Source organism: Ctenopharyngodon idella, chromosome 5 (genome assembly GCF_019924925.1).
Source record: "Ctenopharyngodon idella isolate HZGC_01 chromosome 5, HZGC01, whole genome shotgun sequence".
Lineage (NCBI taxonomy): Eukaryota > Metazoa > Chordata > Actinopteri > Cypriniformes > Xenocyprididae > Ctenopharyngodon > Ctenopharyngodon idella.
The window spans coordinates 9,933,712-9,947,481 of NC_067224.1; the positions used below are offsets into that span (position 1 = coordinate 9,933,712).

The 13,770-nt window shown below is 36.7% G+C and overlaps 1 protein-coding gene across 18 annotated transcripts in view; it reads left to right on the forward strand.

Annotated features, from left to right (window-relative positions):
• The window catches only part of mast4 (microtubule associated serine/threonine kinase family member 4), a 130,448-nt gene that overhangs the window by 98,204 nt on the left and 18,474 nt on the right, over window positions 1–13,770 (forward strand). For 8 of the 18 annotated variants that reach the window (XM_051893861.1, XM_051893865.1, XM_051893862.1 and 5 more), the window contains 14 exons: window positions 2,322–2,410; window positions 4,261–4,330; window positions 4,951–4,971; window positions 5,669–5,747; window positions 8,564–8,718; window positions 9,061–9,136; window positions 9,232–9,441; window positions 9,622–9,723; window positions 9,962–10,094; window positions 11,177–11,244; window positions 11,693–11,784; window positions 12,005–12,213; window positions 12,845–12,983; window positions 13,283–13,415. In XM_051893861.1, coding sequence (XP_051749821.1) covers window positions 2,322–2,410; window positions 4,261–4,330; window positions 4,951–4,971; window positions 5,669–5,747; window positions 8,564–8,718; window positions 9,061–9,136; window positions 9,232–9,441; window positions 9,622–9,723; window positions 9,962–10,094; window positions 11,177–11,244; window positions 11,693–11,784; window positions 12,005–12,213; window positions 12,845–12,983; window positions 13,283–13,415 — 1,576 coding nt within the window. The remainder of the gene's footprint in view (window positions 1–2,321; window positions 2,411–4,260; window positions 4,331–4,950; window positions 4,972–5,668; window positions 5,748–8,563; window positions 8,719–9,060; window positions 9,137–9,231; window positions 9,442–9,621; window positions 9,724–9,961; window positions 10,095–11,176; window positions 11,245–11,692; window positions 11,785–12,004; window positions 12,214–12,844; window positions 12,984–13,282; window positions 13,416–13,770) is intronic. The other 10 variants (XM_051893864.1, XM_051893867.1, XM_051893878.1 and 7 more) reach the window with 3 other exon arrangements.

Consider the following 13,770-nt stretch of genomic DNA (forward strand, 5'->3'; position numbering starts at 1 on the left):
GCTTAAGGAGAAAATATTAAAACAAAAATGGTACACAAATGTAGAATATGGCCCCTTTAAAGAATCGCCATTTTTCTTACTTGACATTTCATTTTTTTTGTAGAGTCATCTAAGAGTCATAGAGTCATCTGCTGCTCCACTTGGATTCAGTAAAATTATTTAAATAGTTTTTGATTTTCTTGCATATGTAGCCAAATGTCATATTATTTAGTGGTTTGTAGTAATGTTTCTAGACGTTTTATGAATCATATTTGTCTGCACTGGTAGTAGGTCTCGCTCAAATTGTTGCCTAAGTCATCTTAGTTCACTAAAAGCTGGAAAGTGTTTCTTGTTTTCCTAAAATCATGCACATTTTCAGCCAGTGTGCTGACCTATCTAACTCAGAGAGGAATACTCAACTGTCTTAACCTTCATGCCCATAATAAGCTGTGGCGAACACTTATTTCTCATGGCCTTTTCTTTAGTACATTATTCATGCTTTCAAGTGGGAAAGGATAAATAAGGAATTGTAGAGATGGCTAAAGTCATAGTTCACATCAAATGTATTCAAAAGGGCAGCATGGACATTGTGTTAAATATCTACTTTTGGGTTCCTCAAAAGAAAAAAGAAAAAAACGTGTTGAAAGTGAGTATAATAGAATTTTTGTTTTTGGGCAAACTATTCCTTTGACACCTCCATGAATGTGATAGATTCACTAGCAGCTGCTCTTCACAATCTCTTTGCTGAGGTGATGATCACAAGGGCTTTGCAATGTCATCTGTGATGTCTGCCAGGCTGCCGTTTAGACACCAGCTTTGGGATCAATGGCTAGAGAAGAGGCCACAGTCACATGTTCATTTCCCCTCTAGGATTTCACTCTGTCCTCCACTATTGTGCTGCTAAAGCATCACTATTCCAGTTGCCCGTACTTGGGGTTAGGGATTTGTTGAGGACAGATGTGCTATTTTTGTTATCATTTAAAAAAAAAAATCAATATCAGTTTTCAGTGAAAAATGTGAGAAAAATGTCTTACCAGATGTATTTTGTGAGTGTGTGTGTGTGTGTGTGTGTGTGTGTGTGTGAGAGAGAGAGAGAGAGAGAGAGAGAGAGAGAGAGAGAGAGAGAGAGAGAGAGAGAGAGAGAGAGAGAGAGAGAGAGAGAGAGAGAGAGAGAGAGAGAGAGAGAGAGAGAGAGAGAGAGAGAGAGAGAGAGAGAGTTCTTGTTTTGGCTATACTTGTGAGGACCAAATGTCCTCACTTATATTGTGAAATACTTTGACAACCCACTAGTGAGGACATTTGACTGCTCCTCACTAGTTAAAAAGGCTTATAAATCAGCCAAAAGATGTTTTTATTTAAATGTAGTGTTTTGCACGTTTCTGTGATGGGTAGGTTTAGGAGTAGGGGTTGGGTTAGGTGATAGAAAATGTCTGATATAAAATCAATGGAAGTCTATGCAATGTCCTCACTAAGATAGCAAAACGTGTGTGTGTGTGTGTGTGTGTGTGTGTGTGTTTGTGCATTTTTGTGACACATCAGGACACAAATTTGTATAATGACATGGATATTACAAGGAGAGGGTGACTTATAAGGACATTACTAGTAAAACCATATGTTATGGCAACAAAATATCTCCACAAAGACGGCAATATCCGAAATCCTTGTCCTCGTGGGGACATGTTTGGTCCCCATGAGGAAAACAGCTTATAAATCCTACTAAGTGATGTTTTTTGAAAATCTAAAAAAGCAGAAAGTTTTCTGTGATGGGTGGGTTTAGGGTTAGGGGGTAAAATATACAGTTTGTACAGTATAAAAATCATTATTTCTATGGAATGTGAAATTATGTCTTGGGAAAACCCACTGTGTTTGTGTGTGTGAGAATGTGCGTGTGTGTGTGTGGTCCCGGTAAACCCCACATTTGGGGAATGTCCCCACAAAGATTGTAATACCAGTAATTTTTTTGGCCCCCATAAGGAAAACGGCTTATAAATCATACAGAGTTGTTATTTGAAAATGTAAAAACGGTTTTCTGTTTAGGGGTAGGTTTAGGGATAGAATATAGAATATACCGTTTGTACAGTATTATTACAGTAATGTATTTGCTATTTACCTATGCAGTTCTAATATAAATTAATTTATCTATATTGATACATCTGTCAGGATTTACATTTGCTTCAGTGATACTTTATGTAATGACAGATGCACAAATACAGTATTAATGCCGCTCAAATAGTCTTGTTTTGTGACTCACCTGTCTTAATGCTGTTATCATTTTTCTGTAACACAGAGGTAATATTGCAGTGGTCTGTTCACAAAATGCATTAATTGGTTTGTTTTTCTAGCTGCAGAACAAGCAACAGAAAAAGTCTAATAGGGAGTGGACAGTCATCAGCCCTTCCTCGACCTCACTCACCTCTGTCATCACACACAGGTAACTGGTTCAGTGTATTTGTTTGTTTGTGTATGTGCACATACTGATGGTTTTGATGTCTGTCCAAGTGACACTTGGATTCTGATTTCACAGCATAGTTATGCCCATAGTGAAATCTCATTGATCCAAAAAACCCTCTAATATAATGTATACAGCTTTATATTAAACATCAACTTTTGGATTGGCTCCTTTCTTGAAAATTTCTTGCTTCTCACTTGATTAGGGCACAGTGTAATACATACCTATGTTACAGAGAGCAATCTGTCACAAGTGGGCCAGTCCCACAACACATAATAGTGTGTTTGAGCAGTGATCTTCATGAGCTGCTCTTTGTCTTTCTCATTCTGCCGACTACGCACACACTGCCCCTGTTCTCTACTGGAAACCTTTAAAGAACATTCAGCATTACTGTTGATTTAATTACAGTATATTAATCTGATTAAACGTCACTTTAGTTTTATAGTCATGAAATCTAGATGCAGTCAGCTGGCTCATAACAGTGTGTGCTCTCAGATGCCATTTAGCATTTATAGACTTGAGTTATGAATTATGTGAGGATAAAGTGTAGTACATTTATAAATTGATTTTCACTCCTTTTCAAAATTTGGGGGTCTGTAAGATTTTTTTTAAAAAGTTTTTAAAAGTTTCTTCAACAAGGCTGCATTTATTTGATTAAAAATACAGTAAAAACAGTAATATTGTTAAATATTATTACAATATAAAATAACTATTTTCTCTTTGAATGTATTTTAAAATGTAATTTATTCCTGTGATTGCAACGTTAAATTTTCAGCAGCCATTACTCCAGTCTTCAGTGTCACATGATCCTCCAGAAATCTTTCTAATATGTTGATTTGGTGCTTAATAAACATTTATTATTTTCCCATTATTGAAAATGCATAGAAAGTAGTTTTTTTTTTTTTTTCGTAAAAAATCTTTACTGTCGATATTGATTAATTAAATACAACTTGCTGAATAAAATAATTTCTTTAAATAAAAAAATAAAAAAATCTTCTGACTCCAAACTTGTGAACAAGCATTTTATATACATATAAAAATGGATTGTATTAAAAAATATATATACTGTATGTATTATGTATTGTTATATATTGTATTAATGGCACTATATCAGCCATTAGATATTAGAATCAGCTGTTGAAAACCTCATATCAGTTGATAACATGCAAATTCCACATCATTATTAGTTTCTTATTTGCATTATTTTTAATTATTTGTCTGTGTTTATCAGTTGTATGTGAATATCAGTAAATGAGTCACCACTAATGAGCAGCCACCATCAGCAAAGCTCAGGGGCCTCTCTTTATCAACACCGGTGGGGCCATAGACATGTCTGTTAATTAACTATTAACTCCTTCCCCTATTCAATCAGGTTAATTATCTGTAATTATTGCAGGGCAAAAGGCTGTTTTTCTGTTGGTGGAAGTGGGACACTGGCTCTAATGGCCATGATTTGGGATCTCCCAGATCCTCAAATGTGCCCATATTGCCAAAAGCAATCCCCAGAAACAGTGGGGTTCAGCTAATAAGAGCGCACATATGGTGACAATGGTGTGGGGCGTTTCTGGCCCATCTCTATGTTTAACTCACCCTCATGTTGTTTGGTATTTCTGTTTGTCAAAAAGGAATCATAAAAATACTGTTAAAACTGTCCATATCTCTTTAAGAAGAAAGATGGTAGAGCTGGACCGGCCATATATTGGAACTGCAGAAGATGATGATGTTAATAATATAGTTAAAAGATTTAATGCTGAGCAAAGAGTATTGCTGGAACAGTAAAAAGTGTGATTTTTTTTTTTTTTTTTTTTTTTTTTTTTTTTTTTTTTTTTTAGGCACCAGTCCACAAGACAGCCCTAGAAACTTCTCCCCCAGTGCTTCAGCTCATTTCTCCTTCACACGCAGGTAATGACATGAACACAGACATGAATGATATCTATACCTATGGCACACCTCAATTTTCTATATTTCTAAGCTACCAAAAATGTTACCTTGAGAATAAGCAAAAAAAGGGGCCCAAGTCATATCTAGGGAGAGAGTATCATAGAGACTTGGACTGGGCTCTTTTTACTTGGGAGGACAAGCAAACACCCACAACACCTTAGGATATTGTGGTGGTGTGATTACCAGAAAATGAAAGTGTGGAAAGATGAACGTACTGTATAAGCCAGCACTCAAAATGCATAATCTGAGAGATAAATGGCTGTATTATTAGAATAGGTGGTCCAGATCTGTCAGGAATATCAGGATATCAGTACAGTGTTCAAGTAAACAATGATCTTTGATGTGAGGAGCATGTGGCTGATGAAAGCTTTTGGTTTCTGCTTTTGAAAACCTCAGGAGCTGACAGGCTTTCTACAGTTTTAGATTGAAACAAATTTAAAACCATGGTTCAGAAGTTCAGATTTAAACCTGTCAAGTCAAACTCCGTTCGATCAGACAGGATGGGGTGAAAAATGGGTCTTTTGTTTCAAAATTCTTATTACTATTATTTATTTATTTCTTTGCTATTTATAATCCTCTAGTCATGGACTAAGAGCAGACAGGTAATTCAAATGAAGCTTATTGAGCAAATCTCATGATACCTGTCATAAACATGTTCAGGTCAGATTTTGCATTTTCTTTCAAGACAATTGAAGCTTTTTTTAGGACCATACATTTTTTTTCCAATGTGACATTAGACACCCATATATAATTATTATATATTCTTTCTTCCAATTTTGGGGTGAAATGTGACCTGGATATGAGATTCATGAGATTAACTCTATTATCCTTGTTGTTCATTTGTCCCAGTAATCAACCATAATGCATCACAAATGTTCCCATGTACATTGAACTATTCACTGTGGATATTGACATCAAGTGCCTGCACAATCATTTTTGGGATTTTTCTGTATTTACTCTGCCCATATATCTCTCCTCCCAGTGTTTGTGGCATTTGTCTTCCTGTGATTATCATCAGACCATTCAATCAGCCAGGCCCTTAGGAAATTGCACACAGAGTACTGCTCGAAATGATAGCAGCCCTAGCTCATGGATTACACTGCCACTGTCTTTCATCTGATCTACTTTGAAAATAAATGACTCACTCAGCATTTTCCTTTTATCTAGAGTCACACTCGCCTCTCATGTCTTGGAGCCAATGCAATGCAATCTAGTATATGCCATTTACTGATGATGATTCTATACAGTACTTGTAATTATTTGAGGATATATGGACTGAAGGATTGTCTGTGTTTGTAGAACTGACGGGCGACGCTGGTCCTTGGCATCCCTTCCCTCCTCTGGCTATGGAACAAACACACCCAGCTCCACTGTTTCTGTAAGTACTGTATGTTTTTCAGACTGTAGAGGTATGTGTGCATTCACTGGAAGCGATTTTGAAGCAACAAAGTGACTCTTAAGTCATTCGTTTTCAGTGGCTTTTGAAGAGATACGAGTAGTAATGGCCACCTTTGGTACATTCTGTGTAGAATTCCACCATGTGAAGCAGTTAGATACTTGAGTATAGTAAGAAAACCAACTTGCAACCGACAGCAAAAGATTTGGTGGCATTACTGCCATTATAAAGCTTGGATGCATCAGGATATTTATTAATATTTCTCCGATTGTCAGAAACAAAAAAGTCATATACACCTAGGATGACTTGAGGGTGAGTAAAGCTTGGGGTAATTTTCATTTGAAAGTCAACTAATCCTTTAAGCGATTTTTATTTTTATTTATTTATTTATTTTTTTTATATGCATTATCCCAAAGTGTGCATAAAAATAGGTGGATGGAAACATTGCTACTGAATGACACCAAAATTTACTTTGTATGTTGTTGACATTGCAAGCTTCATTGCTGTATTTGCTTTGAAGCATTTAGTTTGTGTCTGTGTCCTTGCACTTATATGCACAACTGAACTGATACTTGGCTGAGGCTGTCTGCCACAGGCAACAGATGCTGCCATGACTGTCTCCCAGTCTGATTCATGTGCCTCTGAGCAGAGCCAGATTTGTTTGCTGGTAAATATGTCCCTGAATCTGTGCCAGACTGCCCATCCACTCACTCACTCACTCTCTGGTTATTGTTGTTTAGTGACACAGTTGCTGCAGCTGCCCATCCTTACAGGAAATGGCAAGTGGTTTGATTCTGGCACACCAGCCAACCAATGTTCAGTTTACAGAAAATGTCCTATTTACATGTACAAGTAAATATATTTTCAATACATGTTGTTCTTTTAAACTTTTTCTATTCACCAAAGAATCTTGAAAAAAAAAGTATCACCATTTCCACAAAAATGTTAAGCAGCACAACTGTTTTCAGCATTGACAATAATAATAAGAAATGTTTCTTGAGCACCATATCAGCATATTATTACACTAAAGACTGGAGTAGTGATGCTGAAAATAACTGTATGATGTAAAAATTTTACAACTGTGTGATGTAAAAATATAATGAAATAGAAAACTGTTAGTTTAAATAGTTTAAATTTAAATTGTAATAATATTTCTCAATATTAATCAAATAAATGCATCATAAGAGACATAAAAAACATAAAACAAGTCTTACCAACCCCAAACTTTTGACCGGGACTGTATATTTGATGTTTAAAGGTAGGGTAGGCAATTTCGGAGAGGCTAGCAACAGCAAGCTGGCTTTGAAAGCATGAGAGCATAGTTTTCTTTCTTCCTTTCTTTTTCTAGAAAGACTTCAGATAAAGGGTTAGTTCACCCAAAAATGAAAATTCTGTCATTAATTACTCACCCTCATTTGTTTCCACACCCGTAAGACCTTCGTTAATTTTCGGAACACAAATTAAGATATTTTTGATAAAATCCGATTGCTCAGTGAGGCCTCCATTGCCAGCAAGATAATTAACACTTTCAGATGCCCAGAAAGCTACTAAAGACATATTTAAAACAGTTCATGTGACTACAGTGGTTCAACCTTAATGTTATGAAGCGACGAGAATACTTTTTGTGCACCAAAAAAACAAAATAACTTTATTCAGCAAAATCTAGTGATGGGCGATTTCAAAACACTGCTTCATGAAGCTTTACAAATCTTTTGTTTCGAATCAGTGGTTCGGAGCATGTATCAAACTGCCAAAGTCACGTGATTTCAGTAAACGAGGCTTTGTTATGTCACTGGGGGGGCGTGACTTTGGCAGTTTGATACACGCTTCGAACCACTGATTCAAAACAAAAGAAGTATTCTCGTCGCTTCGTAACATTAAGGTTGAACCACTGTAGTCACATGAACTGTTTTAAATATGTCTTTAGTAGCTTTCTGGGCATCTGAAAGTGTTAATTATCTTGCTGGCAATGGAGGCCTCACTGAGCCATCGGATTTTATCAAAAATATCTTAATTTGTGTTCCGAAGATGAACGAAGGTCTTACGAGTGTTGAACGACATGAGGGTGAGTGATTAATGACAGAATTTTCATTTTTGGGTGAGCTAACCCTTTCAGATAGTAGGTGGATTAATGTACAGTATATAGGGATCAAAGTGGTAATGATGGGAAAGCCATGTAATGCCAGAATAAAGGCTAATAATGGCTGAATACAAACAAAAGAATAATGATAAAATAATAATGAAGATTAGGTCAGAGGTGTGAAAGGTTTGTCGAGTGAGAACAATAAAAACATGAATTGGTCATTTCTCAATATATATCAATATCTCAATATTAATAACAGTCTTGAACTGTAAACTCTTAAGTGTTGGCTTTCTAAATATACGTTGGTTATGTGTCTATTCAGAATGACTTATGAGCAGCAACCTTTTTATTTTGGGTATGTTATTTATGCCCCACTTGCCAAACTGGGGGATGCGCTAAGGGGTTAATACAGTACATAATGTCCAAAATTAGCCTTTTTTTTTTTTTTTTTTTTCCATAATCCACCACAATATATTGTCAGTTAAAAAAAAAAAATAAATAAATTGTTTCATAGTTTTCATCCTTGTTGGATTACATCATCATCAAGAAATAGTAAAATCCATTGCTGTGTTTTAGTTTTTATCCATCACCTGCATTATCCACCTAATGATGTGTAATGTAACACATCAGTGGGCATCTTTTCTTTCTTATTTTGTTTTCATTTCATTTCTCTTCTTTTCTTTTCTTTTTCAATGTATTTTCGTTTCATTTCCAGTCGTCCTGTTCATCACAGGAGAAGCTCCATCAGCTGCCTTTCCAGCCCACACCAGACGAGCTCCACTTCCTGTCCAAGCATTTCTACACAGAGAGCATCACTGGAGACGACCGCAGAAGAGCCACACCTATGCGGCCACGCTCCCGCAGTCTCAGGTACAGGAAGCTTAGATGTCTTTTAAGCTTAGATGTCTTTTACACTTATCTGAGATCTGTCTTTTTCTGCATCTTAATTCACATACCATCTGCCCTGAATAGTACACAAGAATCTGAAATCAATGTACATTCAAAGTAGTATGCCAAAGATGGTACGTGCTTTACAGTGGTACTTACTATGGTACATGGAACTACTATGCGCTAAAAATATGTATGCAAGTATGCAAACTGAGACACATCCCATGTCTTTCTCACAATATTAATATTACATTTTTTTAGAAATAATTATTACATGATATTGAGTATATTGAAAAATCTGTTTTTCTTAAATTGCATTGATAGTCCTGGAAGATCCCCATCATGCTGTGACCATGAGATTATCATGATGAATCATGTGTACAAAGAAAGATTTCCCAAGGTAAGTGTAACCTACTTTCTTCAGTCCTCTTCAGTCTCAAATGATTGTATCTTTAAAGGGGAATTCATTGTTGGTTTGCATTCTCCACCCTTCAGGCCACAGCTCAGATGGAGGAGCGCATCAAGGAGATCATTCAAAGCAACTCCCCTGAGAACGTCTTGCCTCTGGCTGATGGCGTCCTCAGCTTCGCCCACCACCAGATCATTGAGCTGGCCAGAGACTGCCTGGAAAAGTCCCGTCTTGGTCTCATTACCTCACGATACTTCTGTGAGCTCACAGATAAACTGGAAAGGCTCTTTCAGGAGGTAAATTATGCCTTCAGAGACATTGTTTTCTTCATTCTTCTGAGCTAAGACTAACTTTCTATATTTAAAATACATTGTCCCCTGTTTATTATTCTATGCAGAATGTGTTTTTGATCAATGCGTTCATTGATGCATGCATATTGATGGCCACTTGTGATGTGTTCTGTTATTGTAATGCAGTCGACTGAGCGATCAGAGAGTGCAGAGGTGACCTTCATCAAGGAGCTGGTAAAGAAGATTCTCATCGTCATTGCCAGGCCTGCGCGGCTCCTTGAATGTCTGGTAGGTTGTCTACAAGAGTTCCTCAACAATGAGATGGTCTGGCTCAATCAGCCTTGTGACTTCTGCTGTGATGTGCATTAGAATACTGTTGCTCCAGTCAATTTTCAGATATTTACCAAACATCTGTTAAAACTTACATCAATATGACCAAATGCTTTACATTATGCAAGAAGTGAGAATCTGTTAGTACAGTCTGGTCAAAGTCTTGTGTTAAAGATAAATACTTTCTGTCTTGTAGGAGTTTGACCCTGAAGAGTTCTATCATCTCCTGGAGGCAGCCGAGGGTCATGCCAAAGAGGGCCAAGGCATCAAGACCGACATCCCACGATACATTATCAGCCAGCTTGGTCTGACAAGGGACCCACTTGAGGGTGAGAGAACCATAATCTATGGGTTTCAGTAGTCTAGCCGTCAGACTGTTTTTTTTAACAGTCCATCAGGAAATAAAGTTTTATTCGCAGGCTATCAGGCTGAATGTTTCACATTTATTGTTTCACATTTATTTGCCCCTGAACTTCACACCAGGTCACATTAGGAGGCTTTAAATTTACAGGTCACGATCTTAAGTGGTGCATCAGTGCATTTTATATGTTCAATGTCAGGAGCCTACTTGCAGAAAATATGATTTGTATTCTTTCTTTTGGGCTTTATTTCTCGTAATTTTAGCTTAAAGCCTTGTTCAGACACAACATTCTGTTACGAAGCTCTGAATTTGTACTCAAGACTATCATTATCGGTAATGAGAACAGAATACGCCCGTAGACCTTGATGCCTCTGTCTTGCCATCTCTGCCAAAGCAGTGTTGGTTACAATGCCCTCCAAGGCTTTCTAATCCTCGGAGAACATCCAAATCAGTTGGTGTGATGATTGGAAATGGAGATAGGCAGCTGTTGTGAGGGCTTTCTGATGGGCTTAGTTCTCTTTAGAGACAGCTGAACGACCCTCCAGTTCATTACCTCCTGCTGTTCATCAGTTACTTTTGGAGCCTCCTGAGAACTGCTTCACTGGGATTTGTTTGGAGTGGCAGTTTTTCAGCATAAATGTTTCATGATGTGTGTAGATTTTACTGTTGATTTCCACACCATTTAACTCATTTAGAAACTACAGCAGTCAGCTCTACAAAGTTACTCTTTTGGAAAAAGTGACTTTTGTTTTGACTTTTTTGTAGTCATTCTGGGTCGGCAATGTTCCCTCTAAATTATGCACTAATGTTGTTCCTGCAATAATGGAAAAACATACTGCACAGAAGACTGTCTCACAAATATATAGTGAAAAAAAAGCTTTCTTGAATCAGAGCTCAACTGTGGTCAAAACAGTATGTTCAATGATTTGGGAAAAAATAACGATATATTGAACCCTAAAGTACCTTTTTGTAATATCTGGACCACAATAGTTTTTTTATGTCTTTAAATTATCTGTTGTTATCTAGCATGTAATTGTCATTGTCTTGCAGAAATTGCCCAGTTAACTAGCTACGACAGTGGGATTGCAGAAACTCCTGAGACGGATGAGTCTGTCAGTGTAAGTACTTTTAACTAAACACATTACCCCAGACAGCAAACTAGTAAACTTCTGTAATCACAACTATTGTTCAGAAATGCATGGAATATGAAACAGATAACAACTATGATGTAAGAGAAAACATTTAGTTATTAAACAAGAAAATGTTTCATTTTCGGTTACACTTAATTTTAAGGTGTCCTTGTTACAGTGTAATTATACATTTAAGTACTTCTGAGTAATATTAATTAACTACATGCACAGATTAGGGTTTAGTTTTGGTTTGCATGAAATTGTACATAATTTATAGTTACATGTAACGTGTAACAAGGACACTGTAAAATAAAGTGTTACCTCATTTTCTAGAATTAAATTGAATGTAAGGAAGAAATATACAAATATTATTACAGTACGAGAATTTTTATTAATTTGCTATTAAAAGAAGTCTCCATAACACATATATATCTAGTCCCACAGTTTGAGCGCAGCACTACGGTCCCGGCGCAAACCATGTGAGCTCGACTTTGAGATGATCAAACTGATCAGTAATGGGGCTTATGGGTAAGTGACATTATTGAAGCGAATTATTAGGTAAATGTTTAGCATTGTGTACTGCATATTGTTTCACATTCTATTTTTAACAAGTAAGCTAATTCCTAATAATCCTTTTTAAAGCATAGTCCTTTAAATTATTTTTCTCTGTTATACTTGTTACTATGTGTTAAATTATCATACATTTGTCTGTTAATTTAATCCAAGAACTTTTTTTTCTTCTTCATAGTGCGGTGTATTTAGTGAGACACAAAGAGACAAAACAACGCTTTGCCATGAAGAAGATCAACAAGCAGAACCTGATGCTGAGGAACCAGATCCAGCAGGCCTTTGTGGAGAGAGACATCCTGACTTTTGCTGAAAACCCTTTTGTGGTCAGCATGTACTGCTCCTTTGAGACTCGCAGACATCTATGCATGGTTATGGAGTATGTTGAAGGTAAGCTGTAACACATGTACATCATTTGCAGTGCTGGAGAATGTTACTTTTGAGAATAGTTTCAATATTCTGTTACTCCTAATAAAAGTTAAAAAGTACATTACAAAGTTATGTTTTATGGGCATAACATGTTGACCGGGATGCAGGGTGACCAGGGTCCAATAAATAAAATAACCTGGTAATAGTAATAAAACTATATTTAACATTTGGTAACCACCAGCTACGTCTTAGACCAGCCTGACATTTAATCTAATTTGTTCAAATATTTACACACGCTGTCGACCAACTACTGGACAGTAAATAAATTAAATAGAAAAGTAATTCACATTTTTCAAGAAGTAACTCCAGCATTATGGTTAATTCAATAAGTAGGATTCTTTTTATACAAGCAGAATCAAAAGTTAAAAAAAAAAAAAAAAAAGCATTGTACAAAGTGCTTTCAGATGAATCAACAAATAAATTAGACTTTCAAAAGAGCAAAAAATGTAATCTATTTATGCAACATGCACTCTATGTAAACTGCCCTTAGCACTCACATTGATCTAAAATGTCTTTTAATATGCACAGTTTGAAGGAGCCAAAAAGCCAGAGTTGTATGCAGCATTCATTTGTACACTTCCCATCCTGACAGGAGGGGATTGTGCTACGTTGCTTAAGAACATGGGTCCTCTCCCTGTGGACATGGCCAGAATGTACTTTGCCGAGACTGTGTTAGCCCTGGAATATCTCCACAACTATGGAATCGTCCATCGAGATCTCAAACCAGACAAGTAAGCTGCTCAAAAATGAAACATGCCCCATTCCCTGTTGAAAAATCCAACTAAAACCAGAATCTGATTTAACATGCTTTCTAGTTGGTCACATCCTGTTAGCTGGTATAAGCAGCCAGTGGACCTGGTATCTTTAAGCTAGTTAGAGTGTGGTGGCCACTTTGGACTGACAACAAATCAGCTACCAAGTTCTTGGCATCCTAAGCTGATATGAACGGATTTTTCCAGCTCTGATAATGCTAATACATGACTAATTATTTTTTTTTTATTGTCTGCCCTGTGTTATTACATTACCACAGTTTGTTGGTCACTTCAATGGGACACATCAAGCTGACAGACTTTGGCCTATCAAAAGTTGGTCTGATGAACATGACCACTAACCTCTATGAGGGTCACATCGAGAAGGATGCTAGAGAGTTCTCTGATAAACAGGTACAAATCCAATTCTTTATGAAAGTCCTGAGAACTTATTTCATTTGAAATTGCATAGTCATTGTCATAACCTCTATGATTGATATCTGATTTAAAGATCTGGGACCAGTTGCTATGTTAAGACTGTGTCTTAAGAACTAGTCTGATCTCAAAGAAAAAAATAGATGACTTACTTGTAAGATTAGTCTAAGCAGTTTGTGCAATCGGCCACTGGTCTTTAGAGAAACATGAATTTCCATGCTGGCCTAGGCTTTTTCATTCTGGTTTGGTTAAGCTAGACGCCAGCATCCAAATCTATTCTATCACCAGTTATGTTGGTCTTTAAGGTTGTAACATCTGCAAACATTTCTCTCTA